This window comes from Nerophis lumbriciformis, linkage group LG22 (genome assembly GCF_033978685.3).
Source record: "Nerophis lumbriciformis linkage group LG22, RoL_Nlum_v2.1, whole genome shotgun sequence".
Lineage (NCBI taxonomy): Eukaryota > Metazoa > Chordata > Actinopteri > Syngnathiformes > Syngnathidae > Nerophis > Nerophis lumbriciformis.
This window is the reverse complement of record NC_084569.2, coordinates 29,084,297-29,107,081: the sequence shown is the minus strand read 5'-3', so window position 1 is coordinate 29,107,081 and position 22,785 is coordinate 29,084,297. Positions and strand designations below refer to the sequence as shown.

At 39.4% G+C, this 22,785-nt stretch overlaps 1 protein-coding gene across 10 annotated transcripts in view; it reads right to left on the bottom strand.

Annotated features, from left to right (window-relative positions):
• Window positions 1–22,785, bottom strand: part of plppr2a (phospholipid phosphatase related 2a) — a 214,225-nt gene that overhangs the window by 182,580 nt on the left and 8,860 nt on the right. For 9 of the 10 annotated variants that reach the window (XR_009816690.1, XM_061973632.1, XM_061973640.1 and 6 more), the window contains exons 1-2: window positions 9,827–9,913; window positions 5,450–5,567 (exon numbers count right to left, since the gene is read on the bottom strand). Coding sequence is in view for 9 of the 10 variants with exons in the window: in XM_061973632.1 (XP_061829616.1) it covers window positions 5,450–5,567; window positions 9,827–9,885 (177 nt within the window). In the remaining variant the exon portion in view is untranslated. Of the gene's footprint in view, window positions 1–5,449; window positions 5,568–9,826; window positions 9,914–22,785 lie in introns of those variants that run through there. The other variant, XM_061973639.1, reaches the window with a different exon arrangement.

Here is a 22,785-nt window from a genome sequence, read left to right as displayed (position 1 = left end):
GTTAGGATCTCTTCACAGAGCACTGCAAGGTGTATTAGCGCCAGCAAGTCATCCCACAGGTAAGTTATTACGTTCTGTTTTAAATTTGTGATAATATACGTCTGCATGTAGTTTGACGCAAGATATGTAACTGCTCATAAGTTAATTAAGTTAAGTTAAGTAAGTAAGTAAGTTCAGTAAAAAAATTAGCATAACGCTACATTGGTCCGTGCTGGCCTGTAGTGGGAGGGCTACAGTTTTTCCTGATAAAAACTAAAGTTAACTAAATAAAGTTAGGATATTAAAAAACCACCAACCTAACGGTATAACTTTTATCAACTGACGTCAACATAGTAGAACATGGTATTGTTCTCTGTAAAACTTTTGGCGGCGACACTGAAGTAACGTTAACGTTAGTGAATTACTGTTAATTAATGTGCTTTGGGAATGAGGGCAATACTGCTGAATGTTTGGGAGAAATGCCCAAGAATAGGTTTTTAAAACACACATTTACTGTCAGAAGCGCCAGAGGTCTTTGAGAGCATCAGCTTGCGATTACAAAGAGACTTCGCTGGCAGTTTTCTTTCCTTTCCTTTTTTTTGACAAGAAGCTAGCTATCGGTGTGAAGCCCACAGCAACATGTTTTTGTAATTCAATGAAAGAATGGATTGTTCATTACAACTTCTACTCGCAAATAAATCTGTCATGTGTTAAATGTTTTATTTAGCTAGACAAAACAAAATGTTCATTAATGTTTATGATGTAGTTTATTTCTTATTGAAATATTTTTCCATCAACAGGAAGCAAATCAGAACAGAACATTATTCTCATAATTCAGGCAAGTAGAAAATAATGTATGCATTATATTGCTTTGTTATTTTCCCTTATTCATCCATCATAATGTAATATTAAAATTGTGGCTGAATATTTTAGACCATTGTTTTAATACCACAAATTGTGTCTCTTCATTTTCAGGGTGCCCTTTGGAGGAGCCAGTGGACTTTGTGCAAGGGAGGTGCCGTGGGGATCAAGATGAGGCCGCTCCTGGACAGACTGAGTCAGGTGTGCTTGTTTTGCTTGTTCATACAGTATGTTTTACAGGGAGCTGGACCTACTTTTTTTCTCACTCACAGACACATACAGTATACACATACAGGACAAGCCTCACACTTGGTAGATTCCATGCCCTTGCACGCTCTGGGTCCATGCACTTAAAACACGAGCAAATATATGCACTTGTGTTTTCACTTGACAGTTCATTGTGTATGTATAATGGTTATGTTCATGTTCTTAATCTGTTCACAGAAACAGAGCATTGAGATGAGGCGTGAAACCTTATACTGTACCTTGGCGAGAAGGAAGAGGAACTTTTTGAAGACTGCTTGGTATAGCATTATTTTAATCATTTAAAAATATTGTTTAATGACACAGGTTAATTTAATGTTAAAGTTAAGAGGAAAGCAGACAAAGGAACATATATTCTTGTGTTCATTCTTCCCTGATAATGAAGTCACTTTGACTGATTCATGCAGTTCTATTATTTGTTTCTCAATAACATTCTTCTTTTTTGTTGTAAATTGTATGCAGGAGGACAGCCGGAGTGATGTCAGTAACCACATCCTCAAAATACTCGTCGTCCACGGTGCTGATGAGGATCCAGTTGATGTCTCCATCCTTGTGGAAGGCCATGAGATTTTGCCAGGGTGCAACAGTACTGCGAAAGCTTGCTCACTGCTCATGGGACTGATTTATGCCCTGAACTTGGCATACCCTCCCACTTTGCGCTACACTTTTGAAGTCTTCCAAAAACTCATGCTGTAGCTGGATGGATTCAAACTGTCCCCACAAGTAAACACCTTGAAGTTGAAGTTGCTTTCCTAAATGCATGTCATGATTTTGTCATCCTAGAGGAGGAAATTGACATCATTTATGGACCCTTGTTGAGGACGTAGCATCATGCATGGACTCTTGTGAAGAAATGCCAAGAATTAGCACTGAGTTCCAGTTCATCTTGGTTTACTAGTGGGTTGCCTGTCATAAATGTTTTTCATTTTTTTGTCAAATAAGGTATCTGTTAATGACAGTAAAGATTGTATTCTTCAACAAGAATGGTTAGACACCTTAAGCTGTTTATTTTTAGTTGATTTTATTTCATTAATGTTTTAATTGCATACTTAAAAGTGCACTAGTCAGAGGACTGGTTTAAATGTTGAAATTGCACTTTTTCAGTGTAGTTTGTAAGATTTTAATTGCATATTTGAGAAGTGACTGTTACCAGATCTATGTTGGATTTGGTGTATAATGTGTAATACTGTGTATTTGTTGTTTACCAGTCATACCAACCTTTGGATATTTTCTTTAAAAAATATACTATTACTACTATTTACTTTGAATACCTTTTGCTGGAGATACATCTTTAATTTACTGTTAGTACAAATTCTAATGCAGTACAATATGATGCACTTTTACTATTAACGCAGTACTTGTACAGTACATTCTGTTTTCCCCTCCATTTAAATAGGGGTATACATAATCCATACACCACTGCTCAAAGTTTAAGAGGCGGTTTCTGTCCTGACCCTCTCCCAGAAGTTGTTGAGTATTATATTTCTGCAATGAATGTAGAAACTCTGTTTCAGAGGGTTGTAAGATTGAACTAAAAAGAAACTGTTTAATTGCATTGTAATTTAGTTGTGTGATATGTGATACATATACGGTATATTAAATGCATAGAGTATTGGTTAAATTTATTTGGTAACATTTATCAAAAGAAAACTGGCAATGATTACCTAATTTTAGTGAGTAATGTAAAGTAATGCAACCAAGTAAATTAAAATGTCAAGCACAAGAAAATAATTAAAATCTACTGAATTACTTCATAACAGCAAATACTACAGATATATAAAATTTACTTAAAATTTTGAGTAAAATGATGTTCCTGCCGATGAAAAACAAGTAGACTTTACTTAATTTGTTTAAATAAATATAACTTAAAACTTGGATGTAATTAAGTAACTGTTACTTAATATCTTCACAACTGTTATGTTATATGGTAAGTAGAATTTACTTGATACTGGCAAGTGAGTGTTACTTGATATTGCAGCATTAAATTTTACTTAAATCATTTGCGTGCAAATACTTACAATAATTTTTTTAAGTAAATCTTATGAGTTATTTTTTTCAGTGTAGGAACCTTGTTGCATTTCCATTAAGAACAATAAATTAGTTTTTAGTATAAGTTTGCTGGTTTCAAGAAATGTAATGCCGAGCGCATATCATTATGTCAAGATAACGGCACTAGCATTTACTTAATTTAAGAATATTTTTCAACATATTGAGCAAAAAGGTCTCTTTTTTTTCTACCAAGAAAAGTGCACTTGTTATTAGTGAGAATATACTTATTTTAAGGTATTTTTGGGTTCATTGAGGTTAGCTAATTTTACTTGTTTTGGAAAGTCTTGACAAGCCAAATTTTCTTGTTCTATTGGCAGATAATTTTGCTTAGTTCAAATAAAATACCCCTAACTTTTGTATTTTTTTTTCTTGTTTTTGAACACTGACTTTTTGCAGTGCAGGGACACAACGGCAGTGATTGAAATGACAAGAGGAGGGGAGCGAACCTGCGACCCTCAAGTTTGAGGCACGGCTGCTCTACCCACCACGCTATTGAGCTATTAGCTATTTATTTACCATTTTGAGTGCATAAAAAAGCCAAACATATGTGTTCCTGTCTTACATAAGGACTGTAAGACAAGCTTGCTCTTCAAATGTTTGCGTATGACTGATCCAACAAAATGGTCGGAAGCGTTACTCCAGTGACGTGGAATCCACGGCAATTACTTTAGGTCAGTGGTTCTTAACCTGGGTTCGATCCAACCCTAGGGGTTCGGTGAGTCGGCCTCAGGGTTTCGGCAGAACCTCCGCCGCAGCGGTCAAGACACACCAGACTCATGTATTGATTAACGTGGCAAGTTGAAAACAAGTTGAAAAACGTATTCGGGTGTTACCATTTAGTGGTCAATTGTACGGAATGTGTACTGTACTGTGCAATCTACTAATAAAAGTTTCATTCAATCAATCAATCAATCATGTAAATAAAAACTTCTCCCTATCGGCGTATCTGTACTGTAAAGTTAACATTTGAATGACAATAAAAAGGAAGTCTAAGTCTAAGTATTATGGATACCCCCAAACAATGTTCCCTCTAATTTTCCATCTGATTTGCAGGTGTGTAATTTCTTGTGAGTTCATGCACTGTGTTGGTTGTGTTCTTTTAACAAGGTGATGTTCATGCACGGTTCATTTTGTGCACTAGTAAAAAAAAAAACATATAACTTTGTCTTGAATTTGAAAAAATAAAAAATAAAAAAATTTTCGGTGAATGCGCATATGAAACTGGTGTCATGTTTTGTGATCATGTCTTGTTTAGTTATGTTCTGTTTGGTTAAAACTCCATAGTTCCTGTTTTTACGCATCCTTGTTTGTTTTGTCGCCACAACGACCCATTAGTATCACCTGCCTCATTCATGTGACTCACGCACCTGTTTCAATCAAGTCATTATTATTTAAGCCTGTTTTTTCAGTTGGTCGTCCTGGCGTCATCACTCTGTTTCATGATTAGCTCACGCTGCTTGTTTCATACAATTTCATAGTCCATGCTGCCCTGCTCAGGCAAGTAAGTTTTTGTTTATTAATGCCACAGTTAGTGTCTTTTGTTTCATGTCCATAGTTTACGTCTTAGTGTTAGTTTTTGTTCCCTTAGCCAAGTTTGTGTCTCCGCCTTGTGCGTGCCTTTTGTTTACACTTTTTATAGTAACAATTAATTCATGTATTTACCTTCACGCCATGTCCGGTCCAGTTCTTTTGCATCTCGGGAAAACAATCCACGCAGTAAACTGCACCAAAATTCCAAGTCTTGACACCAACCACTACTTTAGGTGTTTGGAGCGGAATATTCAAAATGGTTGACTGAATTTGTGGCATTTTGTAAATTGATATGGTTTAATAGACACAGTGAAACACAAATAAGAATTTAAAGTCAATTTGTTTTTCCACTTCACCAAAATCTATAGCCCCGAAATGAGGACCATTTTTCAACGCGTCACTGAGAAGCCATTCTGCCATAAATTCCGTCTGACTCATGTCGTTCACAAACATGCCGGAGAAACACTCTACAGAACAACTTTAGCCACTTAAGAGCCTCTCGGCTGCTCCGGGTGTTGTAACAAGGCAAGATGTGCAACACCGAGCGGGGATTGTCGCTCAGTATGTTTTGCTGAGCTGTCCCAAACCCCCACAGTTCCACCTGAAAAATTCATCACTAACACTGAGATTGCAGATGGAATCAAATCAAAGAGCTAACCCAAGTAGTAATTGCATGCATTCAGGAGACAGCCAAGTCAAACAGAGTCCCCAAATCCCATGTTTGGATGAACGAAGCGGGTTCTTACTGAATGAAGCGGGTTCTTACCTCCACAAACAGGAAACAGGGGACGATGGAGCTGCTGCTCTTCACACCTGGCTTCTCATCCGCTGCCATGCCTGTGTTTATTTTCTTCAACCTCCGTTTTGGCTCAGCTCTCAGCCTCCTAATCCAGAAGCAAAGAGCATCAAATTAGCCCAGAGTGTGAGATTAAGTGGAATCCAATCGGGACAAATAGAGCCTCAGCAGACGCGCTCGAACACACTGATGTTCTATTTTATCCAGTCTGCTGTTTTAATGTATTTTTTTAAACTGATTATTTATGTGAGGCATTCATATTTTATGTTCCCCAAAAACTCATTATGCTGCCCACCTTTTGCATTAAACTGCTGCAGTTGGAGAAATTGCTGCTCGCATAGTTTATATCTTGCAAACCAATGTGTCTGCAGGTTATACCGTAAATTCCAGACTATAACCCGCTTTTTTTGCAAAATGTTGAACCTTGCGGCTTATAAAACAGTGTGGCAAAATTATGGTGTGGAGAGGCGGAGCCGGCAGTCCGATAGCGAGGCAGGGCACAAGATGGCGGCGAGGGGGCGTGGCTTGCTCGGCGGGGCGCGCCGGGAGCGACGCCGCAAATATAATCAGGTGCGTGGGTCGCCCAGCTGGACACAATTAAATGATCCTCTCACACTATATAAAAGGGCGGCAGCCGTGAACGTAGGAGAGAGATTTGGAGAAGCAGATGCAGAGCGCAAGAGACAGAGAGCCAAAGGAAGACACAGACGCGGAAAGCTGAAAAGTGGACCGAAGAGCGAGCAGGAAGAGGAAGGAGCTGAAAAATGACCCGACCACAGACTGCGTCATTATTGAAAAATAAAGAAAGTCAAACCTGCTCGCAGTGATGTCAATCCTTGGTGGTCCATGGAACCCGCACGACAGTGAAGGACTGTTACATATGGATTTTTTTCTTTTCGCTAATACCAATTAGGGTTGTACGGTATACCGGTATTAGTATAGTACCGTGATACTAATGAATCATATTCAGTACGATACCGCCTCTGAAAGGTACCGGTCCCGCACCCGCCCAAGTACAATAGCGTATCTCGTCGATACTACTAAGATTACATCAATATTTTTTTGCATCACAAAATCTTCTTTCGTTTTTTTATTTATTTATATTTGTCATGTCATGACGAGGGGGTTTTCGCATCTTTTGTTCTCCCGGGTCGCAAACAGACTTTTCCGGATAACGGTAGCAGGTAGGAACATATTTATTCTCCAAAACTCAAAAGGGTACAAAAAAAACAGAAAACAACCCGAAGGCAAGTGTGTCTAACGCACGCGAAAGCTAAGGCAAAAAAAAACTTAGGACATGAAACATGAAAGTCGCAAAACTGTGGCATAAATAAACAAAACTTACTTGGCAAGGCATGAAGCAATCGCATGAATACGAGCATGAACCTATGGCATGAAAAGAGCATGAAACAATCATGAACAGAGCAATGTCGCCAGACCGACTAACTGGCAACGACAGGCTTAAATAATAGTCTCCTCATTAGAACAGGTGCGTGTCCCGAACATATGAGGCAGGTGAAACTAATGAGTCGCCATGGTGACTAAACAAACAAGGGAGCGCAAACAGGAACTAAAAGAGTTCAAAAACTAACAAACAATAACAAAACATAATCCAGACCACAGATCATGACAATATTATTTTTATAAACTCAGGAAATACGTCCCTGGACACATGAGGACTTAAATTATGATCAATGTATGATCCTGTAACTGCTTGGTATCGGATTGATACCCAAATGTTTCGCATCATCCAAAACTAATGTAAAGTATCAAACAACAGAAGAATAAGTGATTATTAAATTTTAACAGAAGTGTAGATAGAACATGTTAAAAGAGAAAGTAAGCAGATATTAACAGTAAATGAACAAGTAGATTACTATACATGTTCTACCACTTGTACTTAATAATGTTGACAAAATAATAGAATGATAAATGACACAATATGTTACTGCATATGTCAGCAGACTAATTAGGAGCCTTTGTTTGTTTACTTACTACTAAAAGACAAGTTGTCTTGTTTTTATTTTATTTAAGGACAAACTTGCAATAAGAAACATATGTTTAATGTACCATAAGATTTTTTTTATTGAAATAAAGCCAATAATGCAGTTTTTTGTGGTCCCCTTTATTTAGAAAAGTACCGAAAAGTATCGAAATACATTTTGGTAACGGTACCAAAATATTGGTATCGGGGCAACACTACTGCCAATAATGTTTTGTGTTCAATAGTTTGCATTAAACCCAAGCAGATAGCTGAAATAGTGTGTTATTGTTTGTGCTAGGGCGCCATCTTGTGGACGAGTTTGCTCACTGCAGTTATTGCGGGTTGAAAATGTACTTCCTGTTTGGACACCGTAACCGGAATTAAAAATGTTTATTTTTTTAGATAAATATTATTTATATATTTAATATTTGTTTACTTACTGTGGTATATTATTCATTTATTACTTACTGGATGTATTCACTGTTCTGTTACAGAGAACAAGGAAATGGGATAGAATTGCTATGGTATGAAAAGGGGTGATGTTAAATAAGCTCAGCTTCTTCCTACTCCTTTTCGGACATGCTGTAATGAAACAACTGAAAATATGTGATGCATTACATTGTATCGTATGCATGTTCCAGATAAACTGAAACTCAACTGAACTGAACTGAAGCATCCGTCGCATTTTTGCTCGTCGGGATTCTTCATTCATCACTCCAAGCAACGTTTGTAAGTTTTACAATATAACTAAAACAATTCTTGCTTATTAGACCGTCCCATGTGTGATGTCTGTAAGAGTGTTTTCATGCACATTTGTACGTGCTATTGTAATGCAATGAAGCTAGTGTTTTTAGAATGAGCTAGTATGCTAACACGTTTACGAGTGTCTGCGTTAGTATTATTAACTTACAACGGCATTCTTTTTGTATGGTTTCAGTTTCACAAATGCCTCAGTAAATTCACCAAAACGTCACTGTGGAATTATTGAGTCTGTTTGGCTGATTGGAGAGCTAGCTTCCGCAGCTAGTGGGTCCATGACCACGACTTCTGTTTTGTGTGAACAGCCGTTTTACTGCCGTGTTACAGACACTGTTTGGAAACAATTAAGGTATGGGAACTAACATTTAGAAAATATTTCCATTTAAATACCTCATCTCACAATGTATATACAGTATGTGCAGCTTATAGTCCAATGTGACTAATGGACAAATATTTGTTTTCTTATCAAATGTTGTGGGTGCAGCTTACATCCCGGTGCGCTTAATAGTCCAGAAAAAAAACAGTAGTGTCTATCATCCAAAAATAGAAAAAATATATAATTATGTATTTTGCAATAAATAGTTGTCTTTGCGTGAAAACAATATGGCACAACCCTTTTTTGCAACTTGAAACTGTCACTGTGCAATAGGTTAACACATTGTTGTTGCTTTTCTTCATTCAAAGTAAAAGAATACACAGGATGTGGGTCTAATACCTAAAATTGTAACCATGCTTGTATCCACTCATTGAATTTCTTGAGACAATACAACATATATACAGAAGTACATTATGGTTGTCAACAACCAGAAATATACAATTTTATAACACAACGTTTTACTCATTTAAAATACCGTTCCAGCAGTTTTTTAAACAAATCAATATATAGTGTACATTTTTCTTTACATTCTGAGCATTACCTATCGCAGTGTTTACCAACCTTCTTTTAAGCCAAAACACACGTTAACTGAGTAAGAAAAAACCTCATAGCACACCACTAAGCCTTGTTTTATTATGTTGTATGAACAGGTGGATACACGGGATATTTATATACCTTCCACCCTTTAGTAGACATAGGGGATGGGTACTAAAATCTGTACTTTTATAGGTACCGACCAAATTCCATCAGTATTACCGGTTACAGATTAACTTAAAATTTAACTGTACCATATTTTGATATTTTTTTGCAAAGAATGTCACGTCTGGTTGCCTTACAAAAATCAACTCATAGTATAATTTATTCAATTGTATAAACATGTGGATACACGGGATAATCCTATACCTTCCGCCCTTTAGTAGACATAGGGCAGGGGTCGGCAACCCAAAATGTTGAAAGAGCCATATTGGACCAAAAATACAAAAACAAATCTGTCTGGAGCCGCAAAAAATTAAAAGCCATATTACATACAGATAGTGTGTCATGGAATTAAGAGGACTTAAAGGAAACTAAATGACCTCAAATGTAGCTACAAATGAGGCATTATGATGCAATATGTACATATAGCTAGCCTAAATAGCCTGTTAGCATCGATTAGCTTGCAGTCATGCATTGACCAAATATGTCTGATTAGCACTCCACACAAGTCAATAACATCAACAAAACTCACCTTTCATTCACAACCTTAAAAGTTTGGTGGACAAAATGAGACAGAAAAATAAGTGGCATAATACACGTCCTAGAAAGTCAAAGAAAGTTATATATGTAAAAAAACTATGGTGAGTTCAAGGACCGCCAAAATTAGTAAGACAAAACGGCGCTCGCCAAATGTGTCATGTTTGTCCTCCTACAGAAACCATATTAAAACAAAAATAGATTTTTTTTCCCCTCATCTTTTTCCATTTTTCATACATTTTTTGAAAAAGCTCCAGAGAGCCACTAGGGCGGCGCTAAAGAGCCGCATGCGGCTCTAAAGCCGCGGGTTGCCGACCCCTGACATAGGGGATGGATACTGAAGTCTGTACTTTTATAGGTACTGACCAAATTTCATCAGTATTACCGGTTACAGATTAACATAAAATCCAACTGTACCATATTTTGATACCTTTTTTTGCAAGTGATGTCACATTTGTTCTCAGAATCGGCACAATCTCAAACACAAAGCTGGGAAACAAGCCCTCCAGCAAAATTCATAGCGGATTCAGCCATATCGCCTCTGGGTAATGTTACAATTTCAATGCAAACAAAGCAAGTATGCCTGATTAGCAAACAGTCAAACATAAAGTAGGCTCCACTAGCTCGATGCTAATTTCCATTGGCTTTACCATATACATGTTAATGATTAGCATTAGTGATTTTACATGGCAATCTCAACACCTTCAAGTTTGGTAATCAAAACTATAACTAAGAGGGGGGGGGGGGGGGGGGGGGGGGTTACCCACATATGCGGTCCTCTCCAATGTTTCTCATAGTCATTCACATCGACGTCCCACTGGGTTGAGTTTTTCCTTGCCCTTATGTGGGCTTTGTACCGAGGATGTCGTTGTGGCTTGTGCAGCCCTTTGAGACACTTGTGATTTAGGGCTATATAAGTAAACATTGATTGACATTGATTGATTGACTGTCACATGCACGCATACTGCGGTGGTTGTGACCCCGAGATGCAGAGACAGGAGGACGATGTGCAGGTAAGAGTGTTTTAATAATAGCAGAGAAATGCTCTAAAGCTTCAGCAAGCATGTCAACAAAAGGCTGCAAAAATACACTGTTTGCAAAGCATGTAACACTTTTTGTTAGCAAACATAACAATCCCGCCCCAACTGGAAGGCTCTCTGACTAGCGATCAGAAGCAGGGGAGGGAGCGCTGAAATTAAGTAAACACAAAACTGAGGAAATACAAGAACAAGTCAGACCTGTTGTGACATTCACGTTACAATCCAACTGCTGGCGTGTTAAAAGTGCAATACTTTCAGTTCAAACACTTTGTAGGACTCAACAAAAGACTACATTAGACAGCTTAATAGCAAAGACTACTTGTTGACTATGGCAACACTCCGTAATCCAGAGTTGTGTAAAAATGGTGCGTTACGGTTGTACTGGGAAGTCGGAATTTCTGAGTTCCTCGTCGGAATTTCGACTGGAACGCCCCTATAGGTCCGATTTCTGACTCGGCATGTCGGAGCATTGTCACCAGCCCAGAGTTTGTTTCAAAGATGGCTGCTTTGGATGTAAACAATGATGTCCTCTTCTATATCTGTTGTAAGCACTTGGTATTTATTTTTTTTCCCGCAGTAAATCAGCCATATTTAATATAATGTTTACACTTTTATTTATTTATTTATATATATATATATATATATATATATATATATATATATATATATATATATATATATATATATATATATGTATATATATACTGTGATGAGGTGGCGACTTGTCCAGGGTGTACCCCGCCTTCCGTCCGAATGTAGCTGAAATAGGCTCCAGTGCCCCCCGCGACCCCGAAGGGAATTAGCGGTAGAAAATGGATGGATATATATATATATATATATATATATATATATATATATATATATATATATATATATATATATATATATATATATATATATATATATATATATACACAAAACCAGTTTCCATATGAGTTGGGAAATTGTGTTAGATGTAAATATAAACGGAATACAATGATTTGCAAATCCTTTTCAACCCATATCCAATTGAATGCACTACAAAGACAAGATATTTGATGTTCAAACTCATAAACTTTTTTTTTTTTTTGCAAATAATAATAAACTTAGAATTTCATGGCTGCAACACGTGCCAAAGTAGTTGGGAAAGGGCATGTTCACCACTGTGTTACATGGCCTTTCCTTTTAACAACACTCAGTAAACATTTGGGAACCGAGGAGACACATTTTTTAAGCTTCTCTGCTGAAATTCTTTCCCATTCTTGCTTGATGTACAGCTTAAGTTGTTCAACAGTCCGGGGGTCTTTGTTGTGGTATTTTAGGCTTTATAATGCGCAAAACATTTTCAATGGGAGACAGGTCTGGACTACAGGCAGGCCAGTCTAGTACACACACTCTTTTACTATGAAGCCATGTTGATGTAACATGTGGCTTGGCATTGTCTTGCTGAAATAAGCAGGGGCGTCCATGGTAACGTTGCTTGGATGGCAACATATGTTGCTCCAAAACCTGTATGTACCTTTCAGCATTAATGGCGCCTTCACAGATGTGTAAGTTACCCATGCCTTGGGCACTAATACACCCCCATACCATCACAGATGCTGGCTTTTCAACTTTGCGCCTAGAACAATCCGGATGGTTCTTTTCCTCTTTGGTCCGGAGGACACGACGTCCACAGTTTCCAAAAACAATTTGAAATGTGGACTCGTCAGACCACAGAACACTTTTCCACTTTGTATCAGTCCATCTTAGATGACCTCAGGCCCAGTGAAGCCGACGGCGTTTCTGGGTGTTGTTGATAAACGGTTTTCGCCTTGCATAGGAGAGTATTAACTTGCACTTACAGATGTAGCGACCAACTGTAGTTACTGACAGTGGGTTTCTGAAGTGTTCCTGAGCCCATGTGGTGATATCCTTTACACACTGATGTCGCTTGTTGATGCAGTACAGACTGAGGGATCGAAGGTCACGGGCTTAGCTGCTTACGTGCAGTGATTTCTCTAGATTCTCTGAACCCTTTGATGATATTACGGACCGTAGATGGTGAAATCCCTAAATTCCTTTGCAATAGCTAGTTGAGAAAGGTTTTTCTTAAACTGTTCAACAATTTGCTCACGCATTTATTGACAAAGTGGTGACCCTCGCCCCATCCTTGTTTGTGAATGACTGAGCATTTCATGGAATCTACTTTTATACCCAATCATGGCACCCACCTGTTCCCAATTTGCCTGTTCACCTGTGGGATGTTCCAAATAAGTGTTTGATGAGCATTCCTCAACTTTATCAGTATTTATTGCCACCTTTCCCAACTTCTTTGTCACATGTTGCTGGCATCAAATTCTAAAGTTAATGATTATTTGCAAAAAAAAAAAAAAATGTTTTTGAGTTTGAACATCAAATATGTTGTCTTTGTAACATATTCAACTGAATATGGGTTGAAAATGATTTGCAAATCATTGTATTCCGTTTATATTTACATCTAACACAATTTCCCAACTCATATGGAATTGTGGTTTGTATATATTTATATATTTACATACACATACACTCAGTGGCCTAGTGGTTAGAGTGTCCGCCCTGAGATCGGTAGGTTGTGAGTTCAAACCCCGGCCGAGTCATACCAAAGACTATAAAAATGGGACCAATTACCTCCCTGCTTGGCACTCAGCATCAAGGGTTGGAATTGGGGTCTTAAATCAACAAAAATGATTCCTGGGCGCGGCACCGCTGCTGCCCACTGCTCCCCTCACCTCCCATTGGGTGGACAAGGGGATGGGTCAAATGCAGAGGACAAATGTCACCACACCTAGTGTGTGTGTGTCAATCATTGGTACTTTAACTTTTATTAGTGTTGTAACGATGGCAATATTTTTGTGACAAACAATGACGCCAGGACGACTGACTCGCAAAGGCAGGCTTAAATAATGTCTCTTGATTAGAGCCAGGTGAGCGTCCCGAACACCAGCGGCAGGTGAAAAGTAGCCGTGGCAACCAAACCAAACTCAGGTGTCAAACAGGAACTAAATGTCAGGACTTGGACTTTGGCGTGGTTTATTTTCCCATGGTGCAAAGGATTTGGACCGGACATGGCGTGAAGGTAAATACATATTTAATTTGAACACTCAAAAAAGGAACAAACAAAAGGCGCTCTCAGTGAAGGCACAAAACTTAACGCAGGGAACACAAACTTGGACTATGCATAACTATGAACATGGCAAAACAAAAGACACTAACTGTGGCATAAATAAACACAACTTACTTGCGGAAGCCAAGAGGAGCATGAACGATGGTATCAAGAGTGTCAGGGGTATATCGAGAGTGTGATGTCGCCAGGCTGATTGCCTTGCAACTACGGGCTTAAATAGTGAAGACATGATTAAAGACAGGTGCGTGAGTCGTGAGGACAGGTGAAATCTAATGGGTTGCTATGGTGACAAAACAAACAGTTGATTAGTATGTTCACTATTTTATTGAAGGACTAGGGAATAAGCGGTAGAAAATGGATGGATGGATGGACTTAACTGCAATAAGAAACATATGTTTAATGTAACCTAAGATTTTTTTGTTAAAATAAAGCCAATAATGCCATTTGTTTGTGGTCCTCTTTATTTAGAAAAGTATCGAAATAATTTTAGTACCGGTACCAAAATATTGGTATTTTTACAACACTAATTGGCATCGAAACAAGTTTTAGCCACAAACAAATTAAATAGGGATGTCCGATAATATCGGACTGCTGATATCATCGGCCGATAAATGCTTTAAAATGCAATATCGGAAATTATCGGTATTGGTTTCAAAAAGTAAAATGTATGACTTTTTAAAACGCCGCTGTGTACACGGACGTAGGGAGAACTACAGCGCGCCAATGAACCTTAAAGGCACTGCCTTTGCGTGCCGGCCCAGTCACATAATATCTACGACTTTTGACACACTCACAAGTGAATGCAAGCATTATTGGTCAACAGCCATACAGGTCACATTGAGGGTGGCCGTATAAACAACTTTAACACTGCTACAAATATGCGCCACACTGTGAACCCACACCAAACAAGAATGACAAACACATTTCGGGAGAACATCCGCACCATAACACAACATAAACACAACAGAACAAATACCCAGAACCCCTTGCAGCACTAACTCTTCCGGGACGCTACAATATACACCCACCGCTACCCCCTGACCCCCCCCCCACCTCAACACCCCCCCCCCCCCCCCCCCCCAAACCTGCCCACCTCAACCTCCCTCCCCATGCTCTCTCAGGGAGAGCATGTCCCAAATTCCAAGCTGCTGTTTTGAGGCATGTTAAAAAAAATAATGCACTTTGTGACTTCAATAATAAATATGGCAGTGCCATGTTGGCACTTTTTTCCATAACTTGAGTTGATTTATTTTGGAAAACCTTGTTACATTGTTTAATGCTTCCAGCGGGGCATCACAACAAAATTAGGCATAATAATATGTTAATTCCACAACTGTATATATCGGTATCGGTTGATATCGGTATCGGTAATTAAGAGTTGGACAATTTCGGAATATCGGATATCGGCAAGTGTTTGTAAGAAATTGAAATGCACCCCCTTTGGCCAAAATGAATACTAAAAATAAATAAAAAAAATATGCATATAGAGACATACTGTAATAACTTGTGGTAAATAATGAAAAAATAATAATAATTAACTAAAAGTAGTCTTTTTCTCACAATGTGTCCACTTTTTTCTTAAAAAATTGGTAAAAATGTGTCATTATTTCTGTTTCTGTAATATTGCAATATTTTCTCGTAAAATTATTACTTTTTTATGTAAAATTATTACTTTTTAATGCAAAACGGTGACATTTGTCATATAAAATTCTGACTTTTACGACAATATTGCCAATTTTTTTGTTGTTCTTGTAAAATAGTGAACTTTTTTGAGTATCAGTATGACTTTTGTCATCATTTTGCCAAGTAAAATTCCGCTTATTATTATAATATTGCCAAAATGTTAAAGTTTTCTTTCAAAATTGTGACTTTTGTCGAGTAAAATTATGACTTGTTTCATACAATTGCACAAATGTTCAGTTTTTCTTGTAAAAATGTTACTTGCGTTGAGTAGAATGACAACTTTTATTATAACACTGCCACAATTCTAAGTTTTTCTTGTGAAATTGTGACCTTTTTCTTGTGAAATTCCAACTCATTTTTCACAACAAGCTTTTTCATTTTTGCATAGTATGTATATATTATTAATGTTGTAAATACAAATTTTTATATATCTAGAAAGGGTGGTCCTGAAGAGATGGGCATTTTTCGGAGGTCTCAAGAAGGTAAAAAATACAAGAATGCGTGTGTGTGTGTGTGTGTGTGTGTGTGTGTGTGTGTGTGTGTGTGTGTGTGTGTGTGTGTGTGTGTGTGTGTGTGTGTGTGTGAGTGTGTGTGTGTGTGTGTGTGTGTGAAAAAAACCAAAACAGTTAGGACTCATTCTTTCTTATTTCTATCACAATGACAACTTAATCTCAGGAAGAGATAAGTAGACGTGACAAGAGCATATATTTCACTTATTGTGTATTCAGATATCGAGCGGAGTGTTGAGGATGTTCTCGTCCTCGCTGTGGGAGGCAACACAATCGGATTCTCTCTCAAAGTTTGGGGGAAATTACGAGTACGAGTCGGCGGTGTGACGCTTGCGTTTCGGGAGCGACGTCCTCGGTGGCCAAAGATGAGTGGGAGAAGCTTTGATCATCTAAAAGTGCGACTGAGAACCAAGGGTGATCTAACTAGAAGAATCTTTTTAGATTCCCACATATTGTAATTCTCAGTTGTGCTTCATTAATGTGATTAATTATAAATCGGGATGAATAAAAATGGCGTTATTGTCCGGTTGGAAGCAATACATAAACCAACAAAGTCCGTAAATAAAAACAGAACTTTCAACTTATATTCAATTGAATTGACTGCAAAGACAATATATTTAATGTTCCAACTGAGAAAGTTATTTATTTTTTTGCAAATAAACATTAACTTGCAAAAAAGTTGTCACAGGGGCATTTTTACCACTGTGTTACATGGCCTGATTCCCGGGCGTGGCCACCGCTGCTGCTCACTGCTCCCCTCACCTCCCAGGGGGTGATCAAGGGTGATGGGTCAAATGCAGAGAAAAATTTAGCCACACCTAGTGTGAGTGTGTGACAATCATTGGTACTTTAACTTTAACTTTCCTTTCAACAACACTCAGTGAACGTTTGGGAACTGAGGAGACCAATTTTTGAAGCTTTTCAGGTGGAATTATTTCCCATTCTTGCTTGATGTACAGCTTAAGTTGTTCAACAGTCCGGGGGTCTCCGTTGTGGTATTTTAGGCTTCATAATGCGCCACACATTTTCAATGGGAGACAGGTCTGGACTACAGGCAGGCCAGTCTAGTACCCGCACTCTTTTACTATGAAGCCACGCTGTTGTAACGAATGGCTTGGCATTGTCTTGCTGAAATAAGCAGGGGCGTCCATGATAACGTTGTTTGGATGGCAACATATGTTGCTCCAAAACCTGTATGTACCTTTCAGCATTAATGGTGCCTTCACAGATGTGAAGGCACCCAAGGCATACCCATGCCTTGGGCACTAATACATCTTCATACCATCACAGATGCTGGCTTTTGAACTTTTCGCCCAGAACAGTCCGGAAGGTTCTTTTCCTCTTTGACGTCCACAGTTTCCGAAAACAATTTTAAATGTGGACTCGTCAGACCACAGAACACTTGTCAACTTTGCATCGGCGTTTCTGGGTGTTGTTGATAAATGGCTTTGGCTTTGCATAGTAGGGTTTTAACTTGCACTTACAGATGTAGCGACCAACTGTAGTTACTGACAGTGGTTTTCTGAAGTGTTCCTGAGCCCATGTGGTGATATCCTTTACACACTGATGTCGCTTTCTGATGCAGTACCACCTAAGGGATGAAAGGTCACGGGCATTCAATGGTGGTTATCAGCTTTGCTGCTTATGTGCAGTGATTCTGTGGGGAGGCAGGAACTGGGAGACAAGTCAGGATAGAGGGAAAGATGAATGCAGCAATGTACAGAGACATACTGGATGATAACCAACGCTTTCCATCCGACCTGATGGAGCTTGAGAGGTGTTGCAAAGAGGTATTGGCAAAACTGGTTGTCAGAAGGTTACATGGCCACTGTCATACACTTTTTGGAGGCGGTTGCTTTTTACTCCCTGGAGAATCATGTGCCTCTCAGTGCTTTCCGTCGAGGACGTGGAAGACATCTACCTATTTGGAACAGTGATCGGGGGTCATCTGCTGATTGAGCTGGGCATTACCCTGGTGTATCGTTAAATTTGGACGTTGACAGCCGTCCAAGGAGCTCAAAGGCTGCCCGTCGCAATGGAAGGCACGGGTCGAGCTGTGGGATCACGGACTGTGGTGGTTTCTGAACTGAATTGTAAGTTGGATCACATCATGGAGAGGCTTATTGAAATGCAACATTTTTTCTTGAGAGCCAGCATGGACGATTAGATCTGACAAGCCATTAAAATGTCTGTTCGCTTGGAAAACAACAATCCTTATCTACGATTGGACTCACTCAAATGCTCATAAACAGAAGAAGGCTGTTCTGAAAACATCCCCCGAGGACACCTTAGCGATAGCCGCTCTGACCTCGGTCCCTCCTTCAACAACACCTGGGAGTTTAACTTTGCTCGTAACGCCTGCAGAACGACTCCGGGCCTACAGACACGACAACATGACACCCTGAACAATGGGCATATGCACACACATCCCCCCAGCCCCACCCCACGCCTTCACCACCGTTTGAATCCCTTAGGGGCGATTTATTGCTGAGCAGCGCTTTAGATAGCAGCAGCCCCCACTCCCTGCCCTCTGTTGCAAGTCTTGTGGATTCTATGTAACATGTTTATGTGTGCTTATGGCTATTCAGTTGTTTTCCCTTGGCCTCAGTCTGGATCCCCTCCCCTCTGTTGCAAGTCTTGTGTATTCTATGTAACATATTTATGTGTGCTTATGGCTATTGAGTTTTTTTTCCCTTGGCCTCAGTCTGGACCCTCTCCTCAAAAACCCAGTTTGAGACCGAACCTAATTTTACTCATCTCCCTTCCCCGCCAGCGTTGACCTTTTTTCCCACCTTTCTAAGGAACGCCGGAAGTTCTGTCTCCCTGTATTGGATGTCTGCTCTTGAATGGGATTGTGCTGAAAATCGGAATTTTCCACTTGGGGATTAATAAAGTATTTCTGATTCTGACTCTGATTCTGATATGATGCAGAGCAATTCAAGGCTACACGAACACAATATGCGGTTTAATTTTCATATCTGGCAATTATCATATTTGCAAAGGCAAAATATTGTACATGGCTTTTGTATTGTAGTAATTAGACTATCTTGTAGCTGATGAGTGCGGTTATGGACATAAAACATCCCATTCGTTTGGATGAGTTCTGTTTTGCTCGTTTTAATTTGTGCAATTTAAACACTAATGTGACGCCCTGTGCCGATTTTCTGAGAACGTTATGCAGAGTGACAATCAAGTCCTGGCGGTTTGAATAGGATAAGAGCAAGTACAGAGCACGGAAAGCCTTTTCTGATGGTGTAGCAATCATAAAACAATCATGGTAACCTTTCAACGGAGACACGGTTGTCTAGACACAGCTAAAGACAAAAAAAACCAGAAACTGCAAATTCTGATTGAGATGAAAAGAAGCAAAGCAAAGAGCAAAGAGAGCTGCAGAGGGAAATGTGGATTTAGCGCAAGCACACATTCATATTGTAGAGGGCAGGACATTAGAGACCCATGCTGCTCCGAGTGTTCCAGTCAAAGCATGGCGACCCAAGTGGCCATATGCCCTCTCTTCTGGCTCCGCGGTCCATCACCAAGCCCCAGGACATACCGCGTACGCTCGTAATTTGGCAACCCAGCCACTTTTCAACTTGTTTTCTTTATGCCATACAGTTCACATCCACATTTAAATCTAAATTTGCAGTGATGCGGCATTAAGTGCCAACTGTCGGTCAGCCGTTCTGTGCACTTCATGCCAAGCGATGCCACAACCTAAATGTTCAACAGTGTGGAGGAGCTGACCCATTTGGACTGCTTACCTTAGTGAGTTTCTGCAGGGGGTTCAGTGTTGTGATACTAAGATATAAGGGTGTAACGGTACATGTATTTGTATTGAACCGTTTCGGTACGGGGGATTCAGTTCGGTTCGGAGGTGTACCGAACGAGTTTCCACACGGAAATATTAAGTACCGTTCCGCACGTTGTGTAAACAATGCACACTGAGGCACAACACACGGCATGCGAGCAGCGACCGGGCTACGACAACATGTAAAAGCCAGAGCTGGAAGACCCTCCTGCCTCGTTAAGATCTCCCGTTTGGGAACACTTCGGTTTCGCGGTGCGATACAACAATGGACAACATCGCTTCAACGAAGAGAAAGACGAGCAAACACAGCTCCCACCGCATTCAAGCAGCCTCTCCTCGGCGAGTCAGGCAGGGCTAAACCAATAACAAATGCCGTTGGTGTTTTTATAGCAGCAGATTTAAAGGCCTACTGAAACCCACTACTACCGACCACGCAGTCTGATAGTTTATATATCAATGATGAAATCTTAACATTGCAACACATGCCAATACGGCCGGGTTAGCTTACTAAATATCCTGCTGAAAACGTTTCGGTATGATGACGCCTGCGCGTGACGTCACGGATTGTAGAGGACATTTTGGGACAGCATGGTGGCCAGCTATTAAGTCGTCTGTTTCATCGCAAAATTCCACAGTATTCTGGACATCTGTGTTGGTGAATCTTTTGCAATTTGTTCAATAAACAATAGAGACAGCAAAGAAGAAAGCTGCAGGTGGGAAGCGGTGTATTGCAGCCGGCAGCAGCAACACAAACACAGCCGGTGTTTCATTGTTTACATTCCCGAAAGATGACAGTCAAGCTTTACCATTGGCCTGTGGAGAACTGGGACAACAGAGACTCTTACCAGGAGGACTTTGAGTTGGATACGCAGACGCGGTACCGTGAGTACGCAGCTGCGGCTTCCAAACATTTGATTGCTTGCCCGTACGTGCGTGCCGCTATGTGCATGTCACGTACGTAACTTTGGGGACTTTGGGGAAATATATGTGCTGTATGAACTTTGGGGAGGTGAACGGTACTTTGGGCTGTGGGATTGAGTGTGTTGTGCAGGTGTTTGAGTTGTATTGGCGGGTTATATGGACGGGAGGGGGGAGGTGTTTGTTATGCGGGATTAATTTGTGGCATATTAAATATAAGCCTGGTTGTGTTGTGGCTACTTGTGTTTATTTACTGTTTTAGTCATTCCCAGCTGAATATCAGGTCCCACCCGCCTCTCACAGCATCTTCCCTATCTGAATCGGTCCCACTGCCCTCTAGTCCTTCACTCTCACTTTCTTCATCCACAAATCTTTCATCCTAGCTCAAATTAATGGGGAAATCGTCGCTTTCTCGGTCCGAATCGCTCTCGCTGCTGGTGGCCATGATTGTAAACAATGTGCGGATGTGAGGAGCTCCACAACCTGTGACGTCACGCGCATATCGTCTGCTACTTCTGTTACAGGCAAGGCTTTTTTATCAGCGACCAAAAGTTGCGAACTTTATCGTCGATGTTCTCTACTAAATCCTTTCAGCAAAAATATGGCAATATCGCAAAATGATCAAGTATGACACATAGAATGGACCTGCTATCCCCGTTTAAATAAGAAAATCGCATTTCAGTAGGCCTTTAAGACCATATTGCATTAAAAACTAGATTTTGACCCACTTCTATGGTGGAAGAACAATGAGCCCATATATATCCTCTTACTGCCAAGTTAGCCAGGCACTACCTCGCCATACCTGCTAGCTCCGTGCCCAGTGAAAGGGTATTTTCCACAGCTGGAGACATTTTAACTGCTAGCAGGTCTTCTCTTTCTATAGACAATGTGGATAAACTGATTTTTCTGGCAAAAAACATGAACATTGATGGAAAGTCACCAGGGTTAAAGGCTCGGGGCGAAAAAGAAAAGTTAATCTGAGGCTGAGTTGACTTGAAACTGTTTAATGTTGCACTTTTTGTATTTAGAATTAAAGTTGTGTCATTTTATTTAATCTGAGCAACAACTTGAAGCAGTTTAATGTTGCACTTTATATGTGGAAATGTTGCACTTTATATGTAGAAAGGTTTTGTTAAGAAACCAATTCTGAGCCTTATCTTATTTAGTTTTTATTTTATATATGTTGACTGCATTAACCCTGGCAATTGACCCTGTGTGTATATGTATGTTATTGTTATGTTAAAAGGATAAAGCCATTGTTTACAAATTTTGGTAAATAAAAAACCAGAAAATGTATATTTTGTTTTTTTCTTACTGTACCGAAAATTAACTGAACCGTGACCTCTAAACCGAGGTACGTACCGAACCGAAATTTTTGTGTACCGTTACACCCTTAGTAAGATACAGTCCAAAAGTTATCTAAAAAAAAAAATCAAAATTTTTGGCCTCAGATCCGATTTAAAGTCTCGACTTTAGAGTTTACTAGTTTTGTTGTTAATCAGACAATATGGAGGTTAATTTGTGGATTATTTGATCTTAAATTATTTTAATTTAAATTTTGACATCAAATAATGCTGACAATTTTTGGGGGAAAAAACATTGTTTTAAAATTCAGTGCATAAAAGAGTGTCTTATTCTATAAAAAAGTAAACAGACCATCTCAAAAAGGGAATTAACTTTAGTTTTTTTTTACTGAGCTATATGACAGTCAGACTGTACGTGAAAATATAAAATGTGGGATTTACAATATCAACTATGAACAATAAAACACTGAATATTGAGAATATATGAACGTTGCTCCTCTACTGTAGACCACCTCCATGATTGACATATTTTATAATCGAGCAAGAACAACAAAGATGCAACAAACAT